Source organism: Myotis yumanensis, unplaced genomic scaffold (assembly GCF_028538775.1).
Source record: "Myotis yumanensis isolate MYYU_CA2020_CCGP unplaced genomic scaffold, mMyoYum1.0.hap1 SCAF_1, whole genome shotgun sequence".
Taxonomy (NCBI): Eukaryota; Metazoa; Chordata; class Mammalia; order Chiroptera; family Vespertilionidae; genus Myotis; species Myotis yumanensis.
This window is the reverse complement of record NW_027223752.1, coordinates 240096650-240118162: the sequence shown is the minus strand read 5'-3', so window position 1 is coordinate 240118162 and position 21513 is coordinate 240096650. Positions and strand designations below refer to the sequence as shown.

Here is a 21513-nt window from a genome sequence, read left to right as displayed (position 1 = left end):
CACGGAGCCCCCCACCCTCCCAGCTCACAGGAAAGGGGCACAGGGCACGGAGCCCCCCACCCTCCCAGCTCACAGGAAAGGGGCACAGGGCACGGAGCCCCCCCTCCCCCCCGAGCTCACAGGAAAGGGCACAGGGCACGGAGCCCCCCCTCCCCCCCGAGCTCACAGGAAAGGGCACAGGGCACGGAGCCCCCCAGCTCACAGGAAAGGGGCACAGGGCACGGAGCCCCCCACCCTCCCAGCTCACAGGAAAGGGGCACAGGGCACGGAGCCCCCCACCCTCCCAGCTCACAGGAAAGGGGCACAGGGCACGGAGCCCCCCCTCCCCCCCGAACTCACAGGAAAGGGCAGACGCGGGGCAGGACCCTTGGGCGGCGGGTGCAGGGCCCTGGGTGGGGTCCGCGCATCGGGGCCGGGGGTAGCTGAGGGCAAGGAGAAGCCGGTCTTGCGGGTGGTGAGTGAGGGGGTGGCTGCAGGGGCCAGCCTGCGTGTCTGGTGGTTACTCTGGCTGGTCCCCAGTAAGGTGAGTCCTCCCGCAGGCGGGTCAGGGTGGTGGGGAGACCCGGCTGGGCCCCAGCGAGGGGAGGGTCTCCCAGCTGGCACGGCGGGGGGTGCGGATCCCTGTGGGGTCGTGGGTCCCGCCACCTCCCCCCCAGGAGGAGTCAGGACTCGAGAGAATGTCCACACGGCGTGAAATCACTGTGTTGTTTATTGGCTGTGATTCCATCGAGAGGACACACGCGGCGCCCGACATGCAGGAGGAGGCGCGGCGCGAGGACAGACAGACGGACGACACCCAAGGTCTAGCTAAGCTGGCTGCTCCGGGCGCCCCATGCGCGGGAACGGGGTGCGGGTTGTCTGCTCAGAGCTGGCTTGTGAAGTGTGGACACGAGCATTAAAACGACGAGGAGCCGGGCGCGGGGCGCGGGTGCGCGCTGGGGGGGCGCGGTGGTATTGCAGACTGTATGGCTTCTCTAACAGCGGGAGGCCGCGCCCTGGCCGCAGCACGTGGACACGATGGACAGACGTGGACACAAAGGGCTGGGCCGGGCTTTCTGTCCAGATTCACCCCAGACACATTCGACCTCATTACCTGAGATTCAACACGTCGCGGTGCCGATTAAACAAGGGTGGGGACAGGGGCTGCGGGAGGCGGGCGAGGCCTGGGCGGGTCAGAGCATCTGTGGAGCCGCCCACTGAGCGCAAGGACGCCCGGCACCGCCCCTGGAGGGACCCTGTGGAAGGGATGGACGAGGCCGGACCCCCCACCCCACGCCCAGCTGTCGAGGGCGGTGGGGCGCTGGGTCCCCTCCGGGCCCTGCTGACCGGGAGGGTGTCAGAGGGGAGGGGCAGGTACCTTCCCCAGCACCTCGGAGAAGAGAGGTGGCCACCGGGGAGCTGTCAGGGGGTGTGAGGGGCCCTCTGTGCACACTCGGGCGGGGTGTCCCCTCTGGTCGTATTGCTGTGTTTCCCTTAGTCTGGGCCGTGGCGTTCATTAGCAGCAGAGCCTTCCAGGGCAGCGGGCCAAGGAAGAGGGAAGGACAGACGGACGGACAACGAACGAACCTGAAGCGTTCGGACGAGAGACGTGGGCAGCCGGCGGGCAGGTGTCAGTGCCGGGGAGGGTCTGGGGTCCCGGCTGACCGACAGCGAGGGGCTGCCCCCCGCCTAAAGGTGGGCCAGGCACCAGCTGCGCCCCCCCGCCCCCCAGCACGGCCCCCCCCGCCCCCCTATGGCTGTGCTCCTGAGTTTGGGCCGGACGAGAGCGCGCACCGACAGGGACCAGGGACCGTGCGCCCAGGGTGGTGGGGGCCACCTCAGGCGCTGCGGGGTGGGCGGTGCAGGGCGGGAGCGTCGGGGTTCCAGGTCTGGGGGAGGGTCCAACCCACCCGCGGCCGGAGGAGCTGGGGTGCGCTGTCCCGGCCTCCAGCCCGGGCCGCAGGGGCCTGGGTCGGCGCCTCACGCGGCAGCGATGGTGGGACCGGACGGGATGGGGCGGGAGGGGCGGAGGCTCCGAGGCGCAGGGGCGGGGACCTGGGACTATGGCTTATGTGGGCGCTGGGGCTGCATCTGCTCCGACTCCCTGCGGGGCCTCGGAAGAGGGGAGGGGGCTGGGGGGGGGGGGCGGGGCGGCCCGCAGGCGTTACTTCTTGAACATGTCCTGCAGCGGCCCGGGCAGGTACTTGATGACCGTGTCCAGGATGCTCTCGTCCTCCTCCTCGGGCTCATCCCCGCAGCCGGGCGGGATGGCCTTCTTGGGCCGCGTCAGGCTGCCCTCCGCGTTGGCCTCCATGGCGGCCTGGGCCTCGGCCTCCCGCTCCTCCTTCTTCTTGATGCCGTACTGTGGGGACAGGGGGGTCAGGGGTCCCGCCAGGCCTCCCCCGGACCCAGGTCTCCCCGTGTGGTGGTTGAATGGGGTTCCTGCCAAAATCCATGTCCCCGGGACCTCAGACCGGGACCTGATTGGGGAACGGGGCCTTTGCAGGTGCAGCTAAGGTGAAGCCAGAAACCCGGCAGCCCTGGTCCCAGTCCAGAGGCTCCTTATGAGACGAGGAAGGCGCAGAGGAGAAAGCCACGAAGGCGGAGAGGCTGGGAGAGATGCTGCCACAGGCCCAGGACACCCAGGGCTGCCCAGGGCAGGAAGGTCTCCCCTACGAGTTCAAGGGAGCACAGCTGGCCTGCAGGCTCCAGGACGAGAACGGGTTCTAGGAGAGGAATGCACCCCCGGCTGGACCCAACACCCCCCCTCCCCAGGAGCACTGGCCAGGGGAGGAGCCTGTGGTCCGGCCTTAGGGCTGGTGGGAGCCGGGCAGGGCCATGCTGATCCTCCATGGACTAAGCTCAGGACCCACCGAGGCTGGGGGAGGGGTGCCCCTGGGTCACAAGTTCTAAAGAGGGATGATGGGGAGAGGGTGTGGGGGTCAGTGATTGACAGGCTGCAGGGCCTGCTGAGGGGGGTTTCTGCTCCGGTGGGGGGGACCCCCTTCCCACTTATCTCTCTTCACTAGCTCCTCCCCCAAACCTGGCTCTCCAGCCCTTCCCTCTGCTTCAGGGGGGCTGACTGTGCCCCCCGCCCCCACTGGGGGCACCTCAGCTCCCTCTCCCTGCAGCGCATGGGGTGGCTTCAGGCAGGGGAGGCAGGGCCACCCTCTGCAGGGGGCCCAGGAGAGGCAGCCACGCACTGGCTCTGGGTTCAGTGACCAGCACAGCCAGGGCGCCTGAGGGCTGCCTACACCTCGGCAGGGTTCCTGTGCGGCTCCTCGGCCCCCTGAGCCCGACCCCAGAGACCCCTGGGAGGGCCTCTCTCTCTCGAGGGGCCGTGGGCACCCGAGAATGTCCGGAGCAGCAGGCACATTGCCCAAGGGCCCTCCCCTCTGAGCACTGACGGGGGGGCAGCAGACGCAGTCCAGGCTCTCCCCCAGGACGGGGGCAGCGAGCACGGGCCCCCTCCTGGGTCTCTGCTCTGGGACGACCTCCCCAGGGAGCAGGGAGCGGGGAGAGGAGAGGCAGCCCCAGGGCCCGGGGCGGGGAGGGCCGCCTGCGGGAGCCTGTGGAGCAGAGCGTGGGGGAGAGACGCCGCCAGAAACTAGGTCAGACGAGCGCTTCCCTCCAGCCCAGGGCAGGGAGCCCGCAGCCTCCTCCCCCCACAGGACACTGGGCACGTGGCGGGGACATGCGTGGGCCGCGGCCGCCCAGGGGCCATGCTGCCCGAAGCCCACACCCACACGGCACAGGTGCACGTGCCCCGGGAGCACGCGGTGCTCGCTGCAGCACGCGTGACGGCGGGAACACACGTGTAACGCACAGATGTGCCCCGTGGAGCAGAGGCCCCCGACCAGGGACGGGGGGGGTGGCGGGGGGAGCCTGTCCTAGCACCTCGGGGTCATCCCCTCTGGGTCCGAAGGACACCCGGGCCCCAGCCCATTTGCTCCAGAGGCTCGAAGGCTTTCTGAGGCCAAGGCCACTCACCCTGGACTTGACCTGAGGGTCAAGGTTACCCCGGGGGCAGGGCTCCTGAGCCGGCCCCACCTCAGGCCTGGCCCCATGTGGCCTGGCTGGGAGCCTGTCTGAGGCTCCCGTGCCCAGAGCCCAGGTGACCATCACAGCTGTTCACCGGACACTGACCACCCAGGCGCCCAGCCATCCTCTCTGACCCCTGAGAGCCCGTTGACCCCTGACGGCCAGAGCCCTGACCCACACCCGGGGGCTGGGAGGGAGCAGGGCGCCCGGGCATCGCCATGCTCTTTACGGTGACAATCGGGAACATGGCCCAACAGCAGTCACGGGCAGTCGCCCCCGTCATGGGGCTGGGTCACCGGGCGGTGCCAGGGACCTGGGGACACAGGGTGGGCAAGGAGGTGCCAGGCACTAAGCCCAGACTGGCCACCAGGGGGCGCCCGCCCCAGCAGGTCCAGGGGCAGCCTCCCACCTCCCAGGGCCTGGGCACCTCCGCTGAGGCTGGAGCCTGAGGAGGGCAGACCTGGGCCAGCCTCCAGGCCGGCCACACCCTCCTGCTGCCTCTGACCGGCCTTGGGGCTCCTCGCTCTCTCTCAGTCTCTCTGTCTCTCTCTGTCTCTGTCTGACTCTGTCCTCTGACGACCCCCATCTGGTCCCTGTCTCCCCACCAGCCCCCGAGCCCCGGGCACAGCCTGTGTGGGGTCTGGTTCCCCCACAGCTCCTGGCCATCCTGGGGGCGGGGCTTGCGAGCTGCTCCCTGCAGGTCCCAGGGGGGACCTTCGGGTGTGTGGCCCCTCTGCCCCATTGATGGGGGGCACAAGGGCTGTGGCCTCCCTGCCCCCCACCCCCGCACCCCCGCGAGGCCCGGCTCCGTGTCAGGCCCTTCACTGGGAGCACCGATGGTGGGGTCGAGCCGGGCACCACGGAGATCCCCTCGGAGGCCTCATGGCCCCCCCCAACCCCCCCCAGGGGCGCCTGGGGGCCCCCACCCATGAGGACAGGACGGCTCCGCATCAGGAGCAGGAAGGACAGAGGGCACGGCCGTCCCCAGCGAGTCTGTGTGGCCAGTGTGGTCGCCTGGGGTGCAGTGACCTCCCTGTCCTACACCCCATGGGACCAGCTCCCCTCGCTCCTGAGCTGGAGTCCAAGGCTCTGTCCCCTGGAGCTTAAAGGGGGGGGGGGGGCAGCCGGCCTGGCTCAGGGGTTGAGCATCGACCTACGGACCAGGAGGTCAGGGTTCAATTCCCGGGCACTTGCCCGGGTTGCAGGCTCGATCCCCAGTGGGAGCTGACCCACGATTCTCTCTCATCATGGATGTTTCTCTCTCTCTCTCTCTCTCTCTCTCTCTCTCTCTCTCTCTCTCTCTCCCTTCCTCTCTGAAATCAATAAAAAATATATTTTTTAAAAGAGGGGAGTGGGAAGAGGCCCCCCAGCCCACAGGCCCCCCAGGCAGCATCCCTGGGTCGGGGCCGGTCCCCAGCCCCCAAGTTGGGCCCTGCAGCCCCAGTGGTGAGGTCCCTGGGTGAGTTCAGGGCGCCTTCCCAGGGGGCGGGGAGGGCTCCCCTGTCCCGGGACCCAGCTGTCCTGCTCATCCCGTCCCATAGGCCCCCCTGTCCCCACCCGTCCCATAGGCCCCCCTGTCCCCACCCCGTCCCACAGGCCCCCCTGTCCCCACCCGTCCCGCAGGCCCCCCTGTCCCCACCCGTCCCGCAGGCCCCCCTGTCCCCACCCGTCCCAAGGCCCCCCTGTCCCCCCCCGTCCCATAGGCCCCCTGTCCCCCCCCGTCCCAAGGCCCCCCCCCCCCCCCCCCCCCCGTCCCGAGGCCCACCTTGTCCCGGATGCCCTGCCGCATGGCCTCGCGCTCGGCCTCCATCTTGGCGTACTTGGCCTTGCGCTCCTCCTCCTCCTGCCGCAGGGCCTCCTGGCGCTCCTCCTCCTTCTTGGCCGCGTCAGGGTCCTTCTCCTCGTCGCCCCCCAGCATCTTGCCCATGTCCTTGGTGGCCCCTGGAACAGGAAAGCGGGTGAGTCGGGGCGGCCCTGCCCAGACGGGGGGGTCCTGCACGAACCCGGGTTCTATCCACAGGGGGAAGCATGGGTTTGTGGGAGTGGGAGGCAGTGTGTGTGCACAGGCATGCGTAGGCGGCAGGATGCATGTGTGTGGCTGCATGCGGTTGTACTGTGTGTGTGTGTGTGTGGTTGTGTGTGTGTGTGTGTGTGTGTGGTTGTGTGTGTGTGTGTGTGGCTGCGTGCGGTTGTACTGTGTGTGTGTGTGGTTGTGTATGTGTGTGTGTGGTTGTGTGTGTGTGTGTGGCTGCGTGCGGTTGTACTGTGTGTGTGTGTGTGGTTGTGTATGTGTGTGTGTGTGTGAGTGTGTGGTTGTATCGGTATCTGTGAGTGTGTGTGTGTGTGTGTGGTTGTGTGTGTGTGTGGTTGTGTGTGTGTGTGTGGTTGTATCTGTGTGTGTGGTTGTATCTGTATCTGTGAGTGTGTGTGGTTGTGTATGTGTGTGTGTGTGGTTGTGTGTGTGGTTGTGTGTGTGTGTGGTTGTGTGTGTGTGTGTGTGTGTGTGGTTGTATCTGTGTGTGTGTGGTTGTATCTGTATCTGTGAGTGTGTGTGTGGTTGTGTATGTGTGGTTTGTGTGTGTGTGTGTGTGGCTGTGTGCAGTTGTACTGTGTGTGTGCGTGTGGTTGTATGTGTGTGTGGTTGTATCTGTGTGTGTGTGTGTGTGTGGCTGTGTGCAGTTGTACTGTGTGTGTGTGTGTGGTTGTATGTGTGTGTGGTTGTATCTGTATCTGTGAGTGTATGTGTGTGTGTGTGGTTGTGTGTGTGGTTGTGTGTGTGTGTGTGTGGTTTTATCTCTGTATGTGTGGTTGTATCTCTGTGTGTGGTTGTATCTCTGTGTGTGTGGTTGTATCTGTGAGTGTCTGTAGTTGTATCTCTGTGTGTGGGGGGTTGTATCTGTGAGTGTGTGTGGTTGTGTGTGTAGTTGTATCTGTGTGTGGGGGGTTGTATCTGTGTGTGTGTGTGGTTGTGTATGTGTGTGTGTGTGTGAGTGTGTGGTTGTATCGGTATCTGTGAGTGTGTGTGTGTGTGTGTGGTTGTGTGTGTGTGTGTGTGGTTGTGTGTGTGTGTGTGTGGTTGTATCTGTGTGTGTGTGGTTGTATCTGTATCTGTGAGTGTGTGTGGTTGTGTATGTGTGTGTGTGTGGTTGTGTGTGTGGTTGTGTGTGTGTGTGTGTGTGTGGTTGTATCTGTGTGTGTGTGGTTGTATCTGTATCTGTGAGTGTGTGTGTGGTTGTGTATGTGTGGTTGTGTGTGTGTGTGTGTGTGTGTGGCTGTGTGCAGTTGTACTGTGTGTGCGTGTGGTTGTATGTGTGTGTGGTTGTATCTGTGTGTGTGTGTGTGTGTGGCTGTGTGCAGTTGTACTGTGTCTGTGTGTGTGGTTGTATGTGTGTGTGTGTGTGGTTGTATGTGTGTGTGGTTGTATCTGTATCTGTGAGTGTGTGTGGTTGTGTATGTTTGTGTGTGTGGTTGTGTGTGTGTGTGTGTGGTTGTGTGTGTGTGTGTGTGTGGTTGTATCTGTGTGTGTGTGGTTGTATCTGTATCTGTGAGTGTGTGTGTGGTTGTGTATGTGTGGTTGTGTGTGTGTGTGTGTGTGGCTGTGTGCAGTTGTACTGTGTGTGCGTGTGGTTGTATGTGTGTGTGGTTGTATCTGTGTGTGTGTGTGTGTGTGGCTGTGTGCAGTTGTACTGTGTGTGTGTGTGTGGTTGTATGTGTGTGTGGTTGTATCTGTATCTGTGAGTGTATGTGGTTGTGTATGTGTCTGTGTGTGGTTGTGTGTGTGGTTGTGTGTGTGTGTGTGTGGTTTTATCTCTGTGTGTGGTTGTATCTCTGTGTGTGTGGTTGTATCTGTGTGAGGTTGTACTGTGTGTGTGTGAGGTTGTGTGTGTGGTTGTATGTGTGTGTGGTTGTGTGTGTGCTTGTATCTGTGTGGTTGTGTGTGTGGTTGTATCTGTGTATGTGTAGTTGTATCTGTGTGTGTGCGCGGTTGTATCTGTGTGTGCGGTTGTATCTGTGTGTGCGCAGTTGTATCTGTTTGCGTGGTTGTATCTGTGTGTGTGGTTGTATCTGTGTGTGTGGTTGTATCTGTGAGTGTGTGTGGTTGTATCTATGTGTGGTTGTATCTGTGTGTGTGGTTGTATCTGTGTGTGTAGTTGTATGTGTGTGTGGGGTTGTATCTGTGAGTGTGTGTGGTTGTATCTGAGTGTGTGTATCTGTGTGTGTGGTTGTGTGTGTGGTTGTATGTGTGTGTGTAGTACTGTGTGGTTGCATCTGTGTGTGTGGTTGTGTGTGGTTGTATCTGTATGTGTGGTTGTATCTGTGTGTGTGCGTGGTTGTATCTGTGTGTGGTTGTATCTGTGAGAGTGTGTGTGTATGTGGTTGTATCTGTGTGTGTGTGCTGTTGTATCTGTGTGTGTGGTTGTATCTGTGTGTGTGTGGTTGTATCTCTGTGGGTGTGTGGTTGTGTGTGTGGTTGTATGTGTGTGTGGTTGTGTGTGTGGGATTGTGTGTGGGGGGTTGTGGGTGTGTGGTTGTACTGTGTGTGTGGTTGTGTGTGTGTGTGTGGTTGTGTGTGGTATCTGAGTGTGTGTGTGCAGTTGTATCTGTGTGTGTGGTTGTGTCTGTGTATGTGTGGTTGTATCTGTATGTGCGTGGTTGTATCTCTGTGGGTGTGTGGTTGTACTGTGTGTGTGTGGTATGTGGGTGTGTGGTTGTGTGTGGTTGTGTGTGTGGTTGTATCTGTGCGTGTGTGTGGTTGTATATGTGTGTGTGGTTGTGTGTGGTTGTGTGTGTGTGGTTGTGTGTGTGGTTGTATCTGTGTGTGCGGTTGTATCTGTGTGTGGTTGTGTCTGTATGTGTGGTTGTATCTGAGTGTGTGGTTTTATCTGTGTGTGGTTGTATCTGTGAGTGTGGTTGTATGTGTGTGGTTGTGTGTGTGGTTGTATGTGTGTGTGTGGGTTGTATCTGTGAGTGTGTGTGTGCGCGCGGTTGTATCTGTGTGTGTGTGTGTGGTATCTGTGTGTGTATCTGTGTGTGTGTGGTTGTGTGTGTGGTTGTATGTGTGTGTGTGGTTGTACTGTGTGGTTGCATCTGTGTGTGTGGTTGTGTGTGGTTGTATGTGTGTGTGGTTGTGTGTGTGTGGTTGTGTGTGTGGTTGTGTGTGGGGGGTTGTGTGTGTAGGGGGTTGTGTGTGTGGTTGTGTGCGTGTGTGTGTGGTTGTATCTGTGTGTGTGCGCGGTTGTATCTGTGTGTGCAGTTGTATCTGTGTGTGGTTGTGTCTATGTGTGGTTGTATCTGTGTGTGCACGGTTGTATCTGAGTGTGTGGTTTTATCTGTGTGTGTGGTTGTATCTGTGAGTGTGGTTGTATGTGTGTGGTTGTGTGTGTGGTTGTGTGTGTGTGGGTTGTATCTGTGAGTGTGTGTGTGCGCGCGGTTGTATCTGTGTGTGTGTGTGGTTGTATCTGTGTGTGTATCTGTGTGTGTGTGGTTGTGTGTGGTTGTATCTGTGCGTGTGTGTGGTTGTATGTGTGGCTGTGTGTGTATGGTATCTGTGTGTGTGGTCGTGTGTGTGTGGTTATGTGTGTGTGTGGTTTTGTGTGTGTGGTTGTACCTGTGTGTGCACGGTTGTATCTGAGTGTGTGGTTTTATCTGTGAGTGTGGTTGTATCTGTGAGTGTGGTTGTATGTGTGTGGTTGTGTGTGGTTGTATGTGTGTGTGTGGGTTGTATCTGTGAGTGTGTGTGTGCGCGCAGTTGTATCTGTGTGTGTGGTTGTATCTGTGTGTGTGTAGTTGTATCTCTGTGTGTGTGGGGTTGTATCTGTGTGTGTGGTTGTATCTGAGTGTATTTGTGTGTGTGTGGTTGTGTGTGTGGTTGTATGTGTGTGTGTAGTTGTACTGTGTGGTTGCATCTGTGTGTGTGGTTGTGTGTGGTTGTATCTGTGCGTGTGTGTGATTGTGTGTGTGGTTGTATGTGTGGCTGTCTGTGTGTGTGGTATCTATGTGTGTGGTTGTGTGTGTGGTTGTGTGTGTGTGTGGTTGTATGTGTGTGTGTGGTTTTGTGTGTGTGGTTGTATCTGTGAGTGTGGTTGTATGTGTGTGGTTGTGTGTGGTTGTATGTGTGTGTGGGGGTTGTATCTGTGAGTGTGTGTGCGCGCAGTTGTATCTGTGTGTGTGGTTGTATCTGTGTGTGTGTAGTATCTGTGTGTGTGTAGTTGTATCTCTGTGTGTGTGGGGTTGTATCTGTGAGTGTGTGTGGTTGTATCTGAGTGTGTGTATTTGTGTGTGTGTGGTTGCATCTGTGTGTGTGGTTGTGTGTGTGGTTGTATGTGTGGCTGTCTGTGTGTGTGGTTGTGTGTGGTTGTATCTGTGCGTGTGTGTGGTTGTGTGTGTGGTTGTATGTGTGGCTGTCTGTGTGTGTGGTATCTGTGTGTGGTTGTGTGTGTGGTTGTGTGTGTGTGTGGTTGTATGTGTGTGCGTGGTTTTGTGTGTGTGGTTGTACCTGTGTGTGTGGTTGTATCTGTGTGTGTGGTTGTGTGTGTGGTTGTGTGTGTGTGTGGTTGTATGTGTGTGTGTGGTTTTGTGTGTGTGGTTGTATCCATGTGTGTGGTTGTATCTCTGCGCGTGTGTGTGTGCGTGTGTGTGGTTGTACTGTGTGGTATCTGTGTGTGTGGTTGTGTGTGTGTGTGTGTGGTTGTACTGTGTGTGTTTGGGGGTGTGTGTGGTTGTGTGTGTGGTTGTATCCATGTGTGTGGTTGTATCTGTGTGTGTTTGTGTGCGTGTGTGTGGTTGTACTGTGTGGTATCTGTGTGTGGGTGGCTGTATCTGTGTGTGTGTGTGTGTGTGTGTGTGTGAGCCCCCGGAGCCGGCAGGTGTGTGTCCTCTTTGGGGCCTGTGTCCAGCCGAGGCCCAGCCTCCGGAAGGACTGGAGGAGGGACCAGTAGAGGACGGTGGGTGGAGGGGCCTCCTCTTTCCTCCTGAGTCCGATTCACAGGCAGCAGCAGACACCGCCCCCGACGCCCCTGGGGCTCGGCTGAGGACGGAGCCCTGTAATTACAGCCCTGATCTCCCCAGGCACCAGCGAGGCCTGGCCCTGTGGGGGCTCCAGGGAGCAGAGCAGCGGATGCGCCCGGCACCATGGGCAGCGAGGGGCACTGCAGTCGGCACATCGCGGCCTGGAGCAGCCACCCGCAGGGCACCCTCTGCAGGGGGAGCCGGCCCACCCTCCCCTGCACGCTCCCTTGGGACGCTCCCGTTGCCGAGGACCTGCTGCTCCCAGTGCCGGCCGCCCCCACCACGATCCTCAGCTCTGAAGGCCGTCCCCTCCTCTGGCCTCTCGTCGTCCCCCAAGCACTGCCCGCGCCTCGGGACTAAGCCCTGAGGCGGAGACGCAGAGTCCACGACCGCCTGTGGGGTCGGTGCTCACACAGGTCCCCAGACGGCTGTCCCCAGCCCTCCCTCCGGGCTCAGCGGCTCCACGTCCCGGGTGCCGGTGCCGGTGCCGATCTGATGCTGCACCGGTCTGTGTGCCCAACGCCGCCTTTGCCGACTGCTCGGGAGCGACCCCCGTGTGGGCAGAGGGCAGACCGGTGGGCGGATGGCGGGAAACACAGCCCTGTGGATGGGCTCTGGGCCGTGCCGATCCCACGGGCCTTCCTGGCGCCACAACTTCTGTGGGTCACGGGGTGTGAGGAGGCCCAGGTGACCTGGTCCCCATGTCCCCGTGGGCACAGGTCCAGACCCACTGAGAGCCTCGGGGTCCGGTTTCAGCCACATCTGCACAATTTTGCAAAGCAGATTTGGGGCCAATGACTCAAGGGAAACTGGGTCATGGAGTCACATACATCCTTCCGACGTCTCCCCGGTAACCAGGCCAGAACCCGTCTGCCTCCTCTTGGGCGAGTGTGGGCAGGAGCAAACCCCACAACCCAGGGACTCGGACCAGTACCTAGAAGGTGCTCAACAAGTCTGGCTGGTAATGAATTTAAAACATTTCAGAGGGCCCTGGCCGGGGCAGCTCAGTGGATAGAGCGTCGGCCTGGGGACCAAGGGTCCCGGGTTCGATGCTGGTCAAGGGCATGTACCTCGGTTGCGGGCACATCCCCAGTAGGGAGTGTGTGGGAGGCAGCTGATCGATGTTTCTCTCTCATCGATGTTTCGAACTCTGTATCCCTTTCCCTTCCTCCCTTAAAAAATCAATAAAATATATATATTTTTAAAACATTTCAGAGATATGCCTCACGCTCTTAGCCACAAATGAAGCCCTAACATGCCCTACAGCTAACATAGACCTCAGTGAAGTCCTGAGCGCTTTTCTGGCTCCGTAACAAGCAAGGGGTGCCCCCTCGCCCCTCCCTGGAGGACCCAGCCCCTGCACCACAGCAAGAAGAGAGAAGGCATGAAGGTCAATAAGAGGGAAGCAGCCCGGCCGGCGGGGCTCGGGGCTTGAGGGCTGACCTAGGAGCCAGGAGGTCACTGTTGATTCCGGTCAAGGGCACACGCAAGGGCACAGGCCCGAGTTGCAGGCTCGATCCCCAGTGTGGGGCGTGCAGGAGGCAGCCGATCACCGATTCTCTCTCATCATGGATGTTTCTCTCTCTCTCCCTCTCCCTTCCTCTCTCTGAAATCAATAAAAATATATTTTCAAAAAAATTACACACAGAAGCAGCGCATGGCCCGGCGGGGCTGCCCTCGGTGCAGGACCGTGAAAGGAGGGGCTTTGTTGGAAGCAGATGTTTGCACACCTGTTCACAGCAGCCAAAGGTGGAGCAGCCCCGTGCCCATGGGCGGACGGCAGGTCAGCAGGACGCGGTCCATCCACAGGGTGGAATGGTGTTCAGCCTCGAAAAGGAAGAAGCCGACACCGGCTGCACCGGGAGGAGCCCTGCCGCTCTCACGCTCTGTGAACAGGCCGGCAGCGTGTGCGCGAACCTGCGTGATGTCCCCTCCACAGGCCCTGGGGTGTCAGCCCCACAGACGGCGAGCAGAAGGGCGGGGGCGGGCGGGGCGTCGTGTGGGACGGGCAGAGGGTCCGTCTGAACAGGTGGGGAGTCCTGGGGCGCCGGTGGCGGCTGCAGGACCTGGGCCTGTGCCTCTGCCCCAGCTGGGCAGTGAGCGCGGCTGTGAGGGCAGAGGCATGTTCCGAGTCTTTCATCACAATAACGAGGGAAGCACAGCTGTCAGGCCAGGGCAGCCCCACGTGTCCCACGGACCCGGCCTCCGTGCGAAACCTCGGGGGCAAATGAGTCAGACCACGCGGCCCACGTCTGGGAACCGAGATCCGAGCCTCTGCCCATCCGGCCACAACTCGGGGCTGGCGTCCCGGACGCCCCCACGTCAGCAGGACACGCGGGAACACGCCTGCGCTTCGGCCGCAAAGGGAGGTGGGCACACTGTCCCCTCCCCCTCCACAGCTCCCCTACGGCTCCCGCTCTGGGGGAGAAGCCGGGCTCAGGCGCACAGTTCAACCCTGAAACACCCAGGTGGGCGGCCTGCTCCGGGGGACGGAAGGACAGTGGAAAGACAGACGGATCCAGGGGATGCGCGTGAGAAATGGCTGTCCGGAGGACAGCCTGACCACGCTGTCCCCATCCGTCTGAAAACCGGGCTGAAGGAGACGCTAAAGGCTTGTCAGCGCCAGGACGCGTCTAGGAACTCGCCGGTGGGCTCTCAAACGCCGGGCATTCAGGCCGTTCTCGGGAGGGAGGGCAAGAGGGAGGTCCCCGCAGTTCACTGGCATTTCTGTGACATCAGCACGAGAGGGAGGGAGGGGGCCGGGCTGTCGGGCTGTGACGCCGCCGAGGAGGGGCTGTGCTCAGAGGTCCGGCTCAGTGGGGTTCGCTCTAAGGAAGAAGAGGTTCGCTACGAGAGAACCTTCGCTCCTGGATCCTGGACCCCATGTGCGCCCCGACACCCCTCGCCCTCCTCCCTGCAGAGGGTGCCCCTGGGAGGGGTGCAGACGGGCCTGCCACAGCTCACCCCTCCGGAAGGCCTGCGACTACCGAGCCCTGCCCGCCTGCCCACTCCACCTCCAGCCCCCGGGGCCTCACCCAGGGGCAGGGCGGTGCGGCCTGTGGGGGAGGGGCACACGCGTGACCCAGCCTAACTACCACGCATGTGTGAGAGCGGAACGGAGACGCCACTGGCCTCACATGCCCCCCCCTCAGGAGGTCCCCAAGGATCCGGCAGGCGGGGAGCCGGGGCCCCAGACAATGGAGTGGTGACGGCCTGGGGAGGGGCAGGGGGGATGGGGGCATCTGTAAAACTGCCTACAACACATAAAGCCAGGCGTGACCAGGCATGACCAGGCGTGACCAGGCGTGACCAGGCGTGACCAGGCGTGACCAGGCGTGACCAGGCGTGACCAGGCGTGACCAGGACGGCACGTTTACGCTTTTCTTTAGTATTTCAATTCCCTGCAATGAGCAGTTACTATTTTATTGGTTTCAGAGAGGAAGGGAGAGAAACATCCATGATGAGAGAGAATCACTGGTGGGCTGCCTCCTGCACGCCCCACATGAGGGATGGAGCCTGCAACCGGGCATGTGCCCCGACCAGAATCAAACCGGGCCCTTCAGTCCGCCAGCCGAGGCTCTACCCACTGAGCACACCGGCCAGGGCTGAACATTCACTATTTTAATGACGGGAAAATTCACTCTCATGTTAAAAAAATAACTGTGTGTAAATGTCTCTAATAAAACTGAATGCAAAGATCAAAACACTTTTTCTGTATTAGGAACACGGCCCTCCGGATCTGAGCCACGAGCCGGGAGGGGGGGCGCGTGCGGGCAGAGCCCCCGGGAAGGCGAGGGCCGCCCCGAATACGCGGCTGCGGCCTCGACTCTGACAATTAGAGCTGAAGCGATGTTTCCAAAGGGCACGGCTGCTCGGAAGCAGGTGTGAGAGAGCCCTCGGCCACGCGACAGTGTAAACTCAGGGACCAAGACTCAGGAAGCATTTTAGGGACGAGGTCAGGAGGGTTAGGTGTGATCCCTGAAACCAAGTCCCTTCACCAGCCTCCGCCCTCCACCCCCGCCCCCCGCAGGGCGTGCACCCCGGGCCCTGCAACAGGAGGGGCCACCCAGGGTCAGGGGACAAACCACGTTCCCAGGAGAAGTACAGCCCAGCTTCCGACTTGCTCATCTGCCGATCCCTGCTGGCCAAGGTCAGGCCAACCAGCAAGGGCGACCTGGTTAAATGAAAGCTGCTTTCTCCGTCCTTGCCAGCACAGGTGAGCCCACCCCTCCTGCATGTGGGGGGCCCCCAGGGCCCCGCCTCCTGAAGGTGACCTGCCCCTGGCCTGGCCACCACCCAGCCCACACCGGATGCACTTCCCTAATTTCCTGCGCTGCTTCTGCTGCCCCAAAGCACTCACCACTGGGAAACACCCTTCTCTCCCCACCAATCCCTTTTGTGGTCGCAAACCTTTGTGGGCTGCCTGGGATTCCCCCGCTGGGAACGGCCCCTCCCTCGGCCTCCCTGACCTCAGAGGCCCCGCCCGCCCGCCCGTGGCCCTGCTGCACTCAGAGCAGAGCGTCTGGTCTGGGCTTTGGGGAGAGGACACGTGGAGACAGAGGCGAGATGAAGACGCCAATTAGTGAGCCAGACAGAGCCAGGCTCCGGCAGATGGCACGGCCGGCCTCGGGGGCAGGAATAATCCCGTCGCCCGTCCCTCCATTCAGCCTCTCTCTCTGCCACTCACTCACCACCCTTCGCTGGGCCAGGAGGGGGACCTGACCCTCTGACCCCCCTCCCGCACCTCCTGCTCCCTCCCCGAGGGTCTGGCCAACAGAAGCCCCTTCTGACCACCCCCTGCCCTCCCCACCCCAGCACCTCCCACCTGTGGGAGCCCCTAGGTGGGCACGGCCTCCCTTCTCTCGGGCTGTCATGGTCTGGACACGGAACCCCTGGGCGACCTGGCCGAGAGCGCACGGCCCACCTGCAGAGCCCCGAGGCCTTCCCTGGCACTGTGCCCACGGAGGGCCTCTCCTCGGCCCACGGAGGGCTGGGAGCAGTGCCCAGCCCCACAGCAGCTGCCCGGGGCACCGCCGTCCACTCCGCCCCTCCAGCCCCACAAACCCCGGTGCCTCCTCCTCCCGAAGCAGAACAGCCTAAGCCTCTGGGGGGCCCACTCCCTGCAGGACCTGGTCCACACTGACCGGCCACTGGGAGCCCCCGGATGTGCCCAGGGTCCTGCAAAGTTCCCCTTCGACCTCCGGCTGCCGGGGCCCCTGAGACCAGCTCTGACGTCCCCTCCTCCATGAAGCCCGCCCTGGCCCCCACCCCCCACAGGCCCTGTAAGTCACCCTCCGGCTGCATCTGGAGACACCGTGTGCGCCTCCCACGTCCACTTCAGGGGCCCAAGGCTGGTGTGGCCGACCCTGCCATCTCAGGGGAAGCAGCCCTGGGCGCCCCCTGTCCTTCCTGGCCACAGCTGCCCCCCTGCCCTTAGAGAAACAGCGCCAGGAGTCCGCACGAGGCCACCGGTCCGTGCTGCTGGCCCTGCTGGGGTGGGACAGGCCCGGACAGTCAGTGTGCTGGCACCTGGGTCCCTCTGCTCACCGCCCAGGGCCGTGCCAGAGGTGCCAGAGGTGTGAGGCACCACAGACCAAGGGCACCTGCCTCATGCCGGGCCCAGCAGAACCGGCCATGCACTGGGGGCCACAGTCACCCCGCCTGCCCGTCCCCTGCAGGCTCCCCACCAGGCGGTCGCCTGGCAGCTCTGTCCCAGCAGAGGCTCTGCCTGAGACACGGGGTCAGGGCAGGGGAGGAGGCGCTGGGAGTGTGCCCTGGGCGGAGGACATGGTGAGCTGGGCACAGCCTCAGGGGCCAGCACCTAACTCGGCTGCAGGGCGTCCTGCCCCTCCTGCTGCGGGGCTGTCTCGGTCTCTGCCCACCTCCACTCCTGTTTCGGATACAACTGTCTGTCTGTCTGTCTGTCCCTCCCTGTGTCCCTCTCTCAGCCCCTCTCTGCTCTCACACCCCAGCTCCCGCCCCGTGGGGTCCTCAGCCTGCGTCCAGGTGCTGTCTCTCCCTCGAGGCTCTTCTCGGCTCTGAGCCACCGACTGAAGCTGGCTGGCGCCCCTGCCTGGCTCCCAGCAGCCTCGCTGTTGTCTCTGACTCCTGCGTCTGTCTCCTCCATCTCGTCTCGCACGTCCTGGGGCACTTCTCTCTCTCTCTCTCTCTCTCTCTCCAGTTTCTGCTCTGTATCTCCTCTCTCTGGCTCTATCCCTGTCCCTGCTTCTCTGGGTTCACCTCCTCTAGACTGTTTCCGGGTTTTCCCTGCAGGTTCCTCTGTCTGGGGCTCCGGTCTGTCCCCCTCGGAATATTCCTGGTCTCTGTCTGTCTCTGTCCCTCTGTCTGTTTCGTTGTCACCCAGGCCCCGGGACGGGAAACAGACAGAAATCCAGTCTCACCCAGAGGCCAGCGCAGCCCCACCCCCCAGCGCCAGGACAGCGAAGCGAACGTCCGAATGTCTGGGAGCACTGGGCAGCCAGGACACCCCAGGGCCACCCCCTCACAGCTCCCACACCCTCCGGGGCGCCCCGTTGCCACCGCAGGGGAAACTCTGGGTGACACCACACAGAGGGCGTGCGGCTGGCAGGCACCCAGCTAATTGCAGCCTTCGGTTTTCCTGCGAGCCCACCTCAGGGCCTGAATTAGCGCCTAATTAATTATCTGTAACAGCCTGCGGTGCCGGGTGGAACTCGGGCCTCCCGGTGCCAGGAGGCTGCCGGCCCTGAATCCCGTCCCGGTGACGTAATCATTATAATTAGACGCAACCTGAAGCCTGTCTATCCTTGACCATGGGGGCCAGGCCCCATGTCTGCTCATGTCATTTCTCTAGGAGACAAGCCACATGTGAGTCCGTCCTGTGGGCAGGGGCACCGGCCCCTCCATGCAGCCCCCTGTCCCTGACGGCAATGCCCACCTCCGACCAAGCTCCCGACCCCCTGACACAGCAGCGGCACCCAATGCCACGCAGTGGATGGCATCAGGCCAGGGTGGGGCCAAGGACGATGCCCGAGCAGCGTCTGTCACGGCCACCAGAGCTGAGCCCAGGCTCCCATCATGGGAGACGGGGCAGGAGCACGGGAAGGCCCACCGCCTGGCTGACCGCAGCGCCCCTGCTTGTGCCCGTGTGGACCGTGCCCCACTCTTCACCCACCTCTGGGGCTGGGATCTCCGGCCATGAGGATGCCTGGAGCCCAGTAGGCACAGGATGCCCTTCAAATGGGGGTCAGCAGGTTGAGGGCGTCCCCTCCCCCAAAACACAGGAGGTCGCACTGCCTCGTGGAGGGGCCGGCTCACCGCTGTCCGGGACACGTCCCCGTCCTGTGCTCAGCCAGCCCCGTCCCATGTCCCGTGTCCCCTGCTGCCCCCAGCCCAGGCCCAGCTGCTGCGTCCCTGCTCCCCGAGGGGCCACCCACCCTGCAGGAGAATTGTCCCTCGTGCCCCTGAAGCCCTCCCTGGGTGTCCCCACGCCAAGGGGGGGGGGGGGTACTGCTTGCTCAGCCTTGACCCTGCAGCACCCTGGCTGCCGAGTGTGCGGCCTGCCACCTGCTGGGTGCACCGTGCCCCCCCGTCCTACCTCCCAGGGCCTGTTTCATCACGAACTCCATGGCACCGGCTTTGATTCCTCAACGGCAGCTCAGAGGGTCTCAACTCACAATCAAGTGTGGCCACCGAGTCCTGGGCCTGGAAGAGAGGAGCCGGTCACAGGCCGCCAGCCCACCTGCGGGCTTCCTCCTTGTCCCGCTCCCCCCAGACGGCGCCTGGACGCAGGCTGAGGACCCATGGAGACGGGGCTGGGGTCTGGGAGAGCATCATTCCCTGGACCCTGGCCGGGTCCCTGTGGAGGGGCTCCCCCGCCCCCGACACCCTGGCCAGGGCAGCAGGTCCCAGGACCCCCGCTGGTCTGCAGAGTGGTCTTAGGGCCCCTGAGGTTCCTGGAGAGGGATGGGGTGCTCAATCTTGGGGAGAGGCACAGCTCAGAGGAGCCGGCCTGCAGGAAGCGGGGCGGGCACAGGGCATTTGAAGGTGACTGGCTGCTGCGTCCTGGTGGGCCCGGCCGGGGGAGGGGGACAGGGTCCACCCAAGAATCAGGGTGGGGGATGGGGCCCGAGTGGGTGCCCTCGGGGAGGGCCTGTGGCTGCTGGTTGAGGTGTCGGGAGGCCTGGCTCCATCCAGGGGAGACCTCGTGCCCACGGCCACCAGCCCACCACAAGGAGGGGGTGGGAGTGCCAGGAGGGGGCCGCCTGGGGCAGACCCTCCCCTGCCTCTGCATGGGGGCCCCTGGGTCCAGGCCAGGTGGCGCCTGGTGGGGGGGCGCTCCCGGTGAGACCTGCCTGTGAAGGGGGGGTCCCTGCAGAGCTGCTGCTTCCTGTGCCCCCCCTTCCTCTGCAGGAGACCCGCCGTCTGGGCAGGGAGGCGGGGGTGCCCCCCCCCCTCGCAAAGCGCTGGCGCGCAGGGCGCCTTTGCCGCAAAGCAGATTCGCTTCCAAACTTCTCCCCTGACTCCCGGGGAGCGGGGACCGCAGGGCCTGCCGCAGAGGTCGGGGTGCTGCTGGGCTCCCCCAGGGCGCGGGCCCGGCTCCCCTCGCCGTCCCTCTCAGCTCTGCTGCGGGCAGCGGCCCCCTCGGCTTGGCGGAGGGCGAACTGCCCGGCTCTGCGGAGCGACCGGGGGGGGGGGGGGCGCCAGGGGAGGGAAGGAGACAGAGGACAGGGGAGGGCAGGGGGGACAGGGCAGGGCAGGAGCCAGGGACAGAGCCGAGAGGGAGGCGCCGCCGGGACGCGGGCCGCTTCAGCACCGCGCGGGTGGACAGCGCCCGCCGCGGAGCGCGTGCCCAGCGGGGCCGGGGCCGGGGCCGGGCCGGGCCGGGAGGGGGCTGCGCGCGGGGCCGGTTACCTTCCCGACCGGGGTGCAGGCGGGCGGGCGTCAGCGGCGGGGCGCGCTCGGGCCGACCGGGTCCATGTGGCGCCCCAGGAACTGCGGCGGCGGCTGAAGGGCACCGCGAGGAGGCGCGTCACACGGAGCCTCCCCGCCCCCCGAGCGTGACGGGGAGGGCGGGGCGCGCGGCGCGGGGGGCGGGGGGCGGGGCGGGGACTGCGGAGCCGCGCCCCCATCTCCCTCCAGAGCCCGCCCCGCGCCGGGTTCGGGGTTCCAGCCCTTGGCGCCCGCCCGGCCCCCGAATCCCAGGCAGCGCGTCCCCCGCGCCGCGCGGTGTGGACCCGGTGGGCCGCCCCCTCCCGCAGGGTCCGCACTCCTCTCGCCGGGTCCTTCGTGAGCGCGTGCGGGATCGACACCCTCAAACCCGGAGGGAAAGTCCCTCCTGGGGCTGGAGGGGGGCAGGGGGTGGGGGCGCCCCCTCCCCAATCGCTCCGCCACGGGAAGGGGGTCCCACCGCGGGCGGGGGGAGGTGGTCCCGAACCCGAGTGACCCCGACCCCCGCTCTCGGGCCTCCTCTGAGCGGGAGAAGGGGGCCCCCAGACTTCTGACCCCCTCCCCCGGCGGAGAGAGACCCGCAGACGGCCCGGCCTCTTTTTCAATGAAAGTGACCGAGGAGCCCGGTCCGCGGACGGTCGGGGCCCGCGGCGGGGAGGGGGGAGGGGGAGGGGGAGGGCCCTGCGCCCCGGGCCCCGCCCCGCGGTCCGCGCCAGCCCCGCCCGCCGCCCCCTCCCCGCGGGGTGCTGCCTCCGCGGAGCTGCACTGCGGGCCGCGCTTGGCGGTCGCTGCAAGGTCGCAGCTCCGCCTCCCGCCCCCGCCCCTCCCGGGTCCCTGCGCGGCCTCGTGCGGGGAGAGGGCTGCGGGGTACGCGTCTCCCGGAACCGCGCAGGGCCGGCTGCCCGGTGGCGGGTGGCCACCCTGGCGGCCGCAGCAGTCACTGGTCACCGGCCCCGCCAGGCTGAGTCACGGGGAGTCGCGGGTGGCGATGGAAGCGGTGGATCCTGGGGCTGCCCCTGCCCCTGCCCCTGCCCCACGGAGGGGCGGCCACTCCTCGCGCCCTTCCCGCCGCGCCTGGACCTCAGCCTGAGCTCGGACCGGCCTGCTCCCAGTCCGCCGGCCCCTCGGCCCCAGCTCCTGCCTCTCGGACCCTCCCGGCCCTGGCGGGACTGAGCCAGCGAGGAGGGAGGGAGGGGGGTGGAGGGCAGGACAGGGGACTCCCGCCAGGGCTGCAAACCCCCGGGAATGGGAGGAGCACGTGTCTGCTTTTTTTTTTCTTTTTAAATATATTGTTTATTGATTTTAGAGAGAGAGGAGGGGGAGGGACAGATAGAAACATCGATGATGAGAATCACTGATGGGCTGCCTCCTGCACGCCCCGCACCGGGGATGGAGCCCGCAACCCGGACCAGGTTGTGCCCTGACCGGAATCGAACTGTGACCTCCTGGTTCATAGATCGACGCTCAACCACTGAGCCACGCTGGCCGGGCTGCTTCATCTCTCTCTCTTTTTAAAAAAATATATTTTATTGATTTTTTACAGAGAGGAAGGGAGAG

At 63.5% G+C, this 21513-nt stretch overlaps 1 protein-coding gene across 1 annotated transcript; it reads right to left on the bottom strand.

Moving 5' to 3' along the window:
• Positions 1–691: 691 nt before the first annotated feature.
• On the bottom strand, positions 692–20038 carry CPLX1 (complexin 1). The gene is made up of 4 exons (XM_070400765.1): positions 19921–20038; positions 18605–18711; positions 5786–5961; positions 692–2341 (listed from the first exon to the last, which is right to left on the bottom strand). The coding sequence occupies exons 2-4, from the start codon at positions 18633–18635 to the stop codon at positions 2144–2146; spliced, it is 405 nt and encodes a 134-aa protein (XP_070256866.1). The 5' UTR covers positions 18636–18711; positions 19921–20038; the 3' UTR covers positions 692–2143.
• Positions 20039–21513: the final 1475 nt, after the last annotated feature.

Coding starts and splice junctions, on each gene's coding strand:
- CPLX1 (XM_070400765.1), bottom strand. CDS start 18,635: ATGGAGTTCGTGATGAAACAGGCCCTGGGAG. Junction 5,962..18,604: donor GATGAAACAGGCCCTGGGAG/GTAGGACGGGGG, acceptor TTCCTGTTCCAG/GGGCCACCAAGGACATGGGC. Junction 2,342..5,785: donor GGCAGGGCATCCGGGACAAG/GTGGGCCTCGGG, acceptor CTGTCCCCACAG/TACGGCATCAAGAAGAAGGA.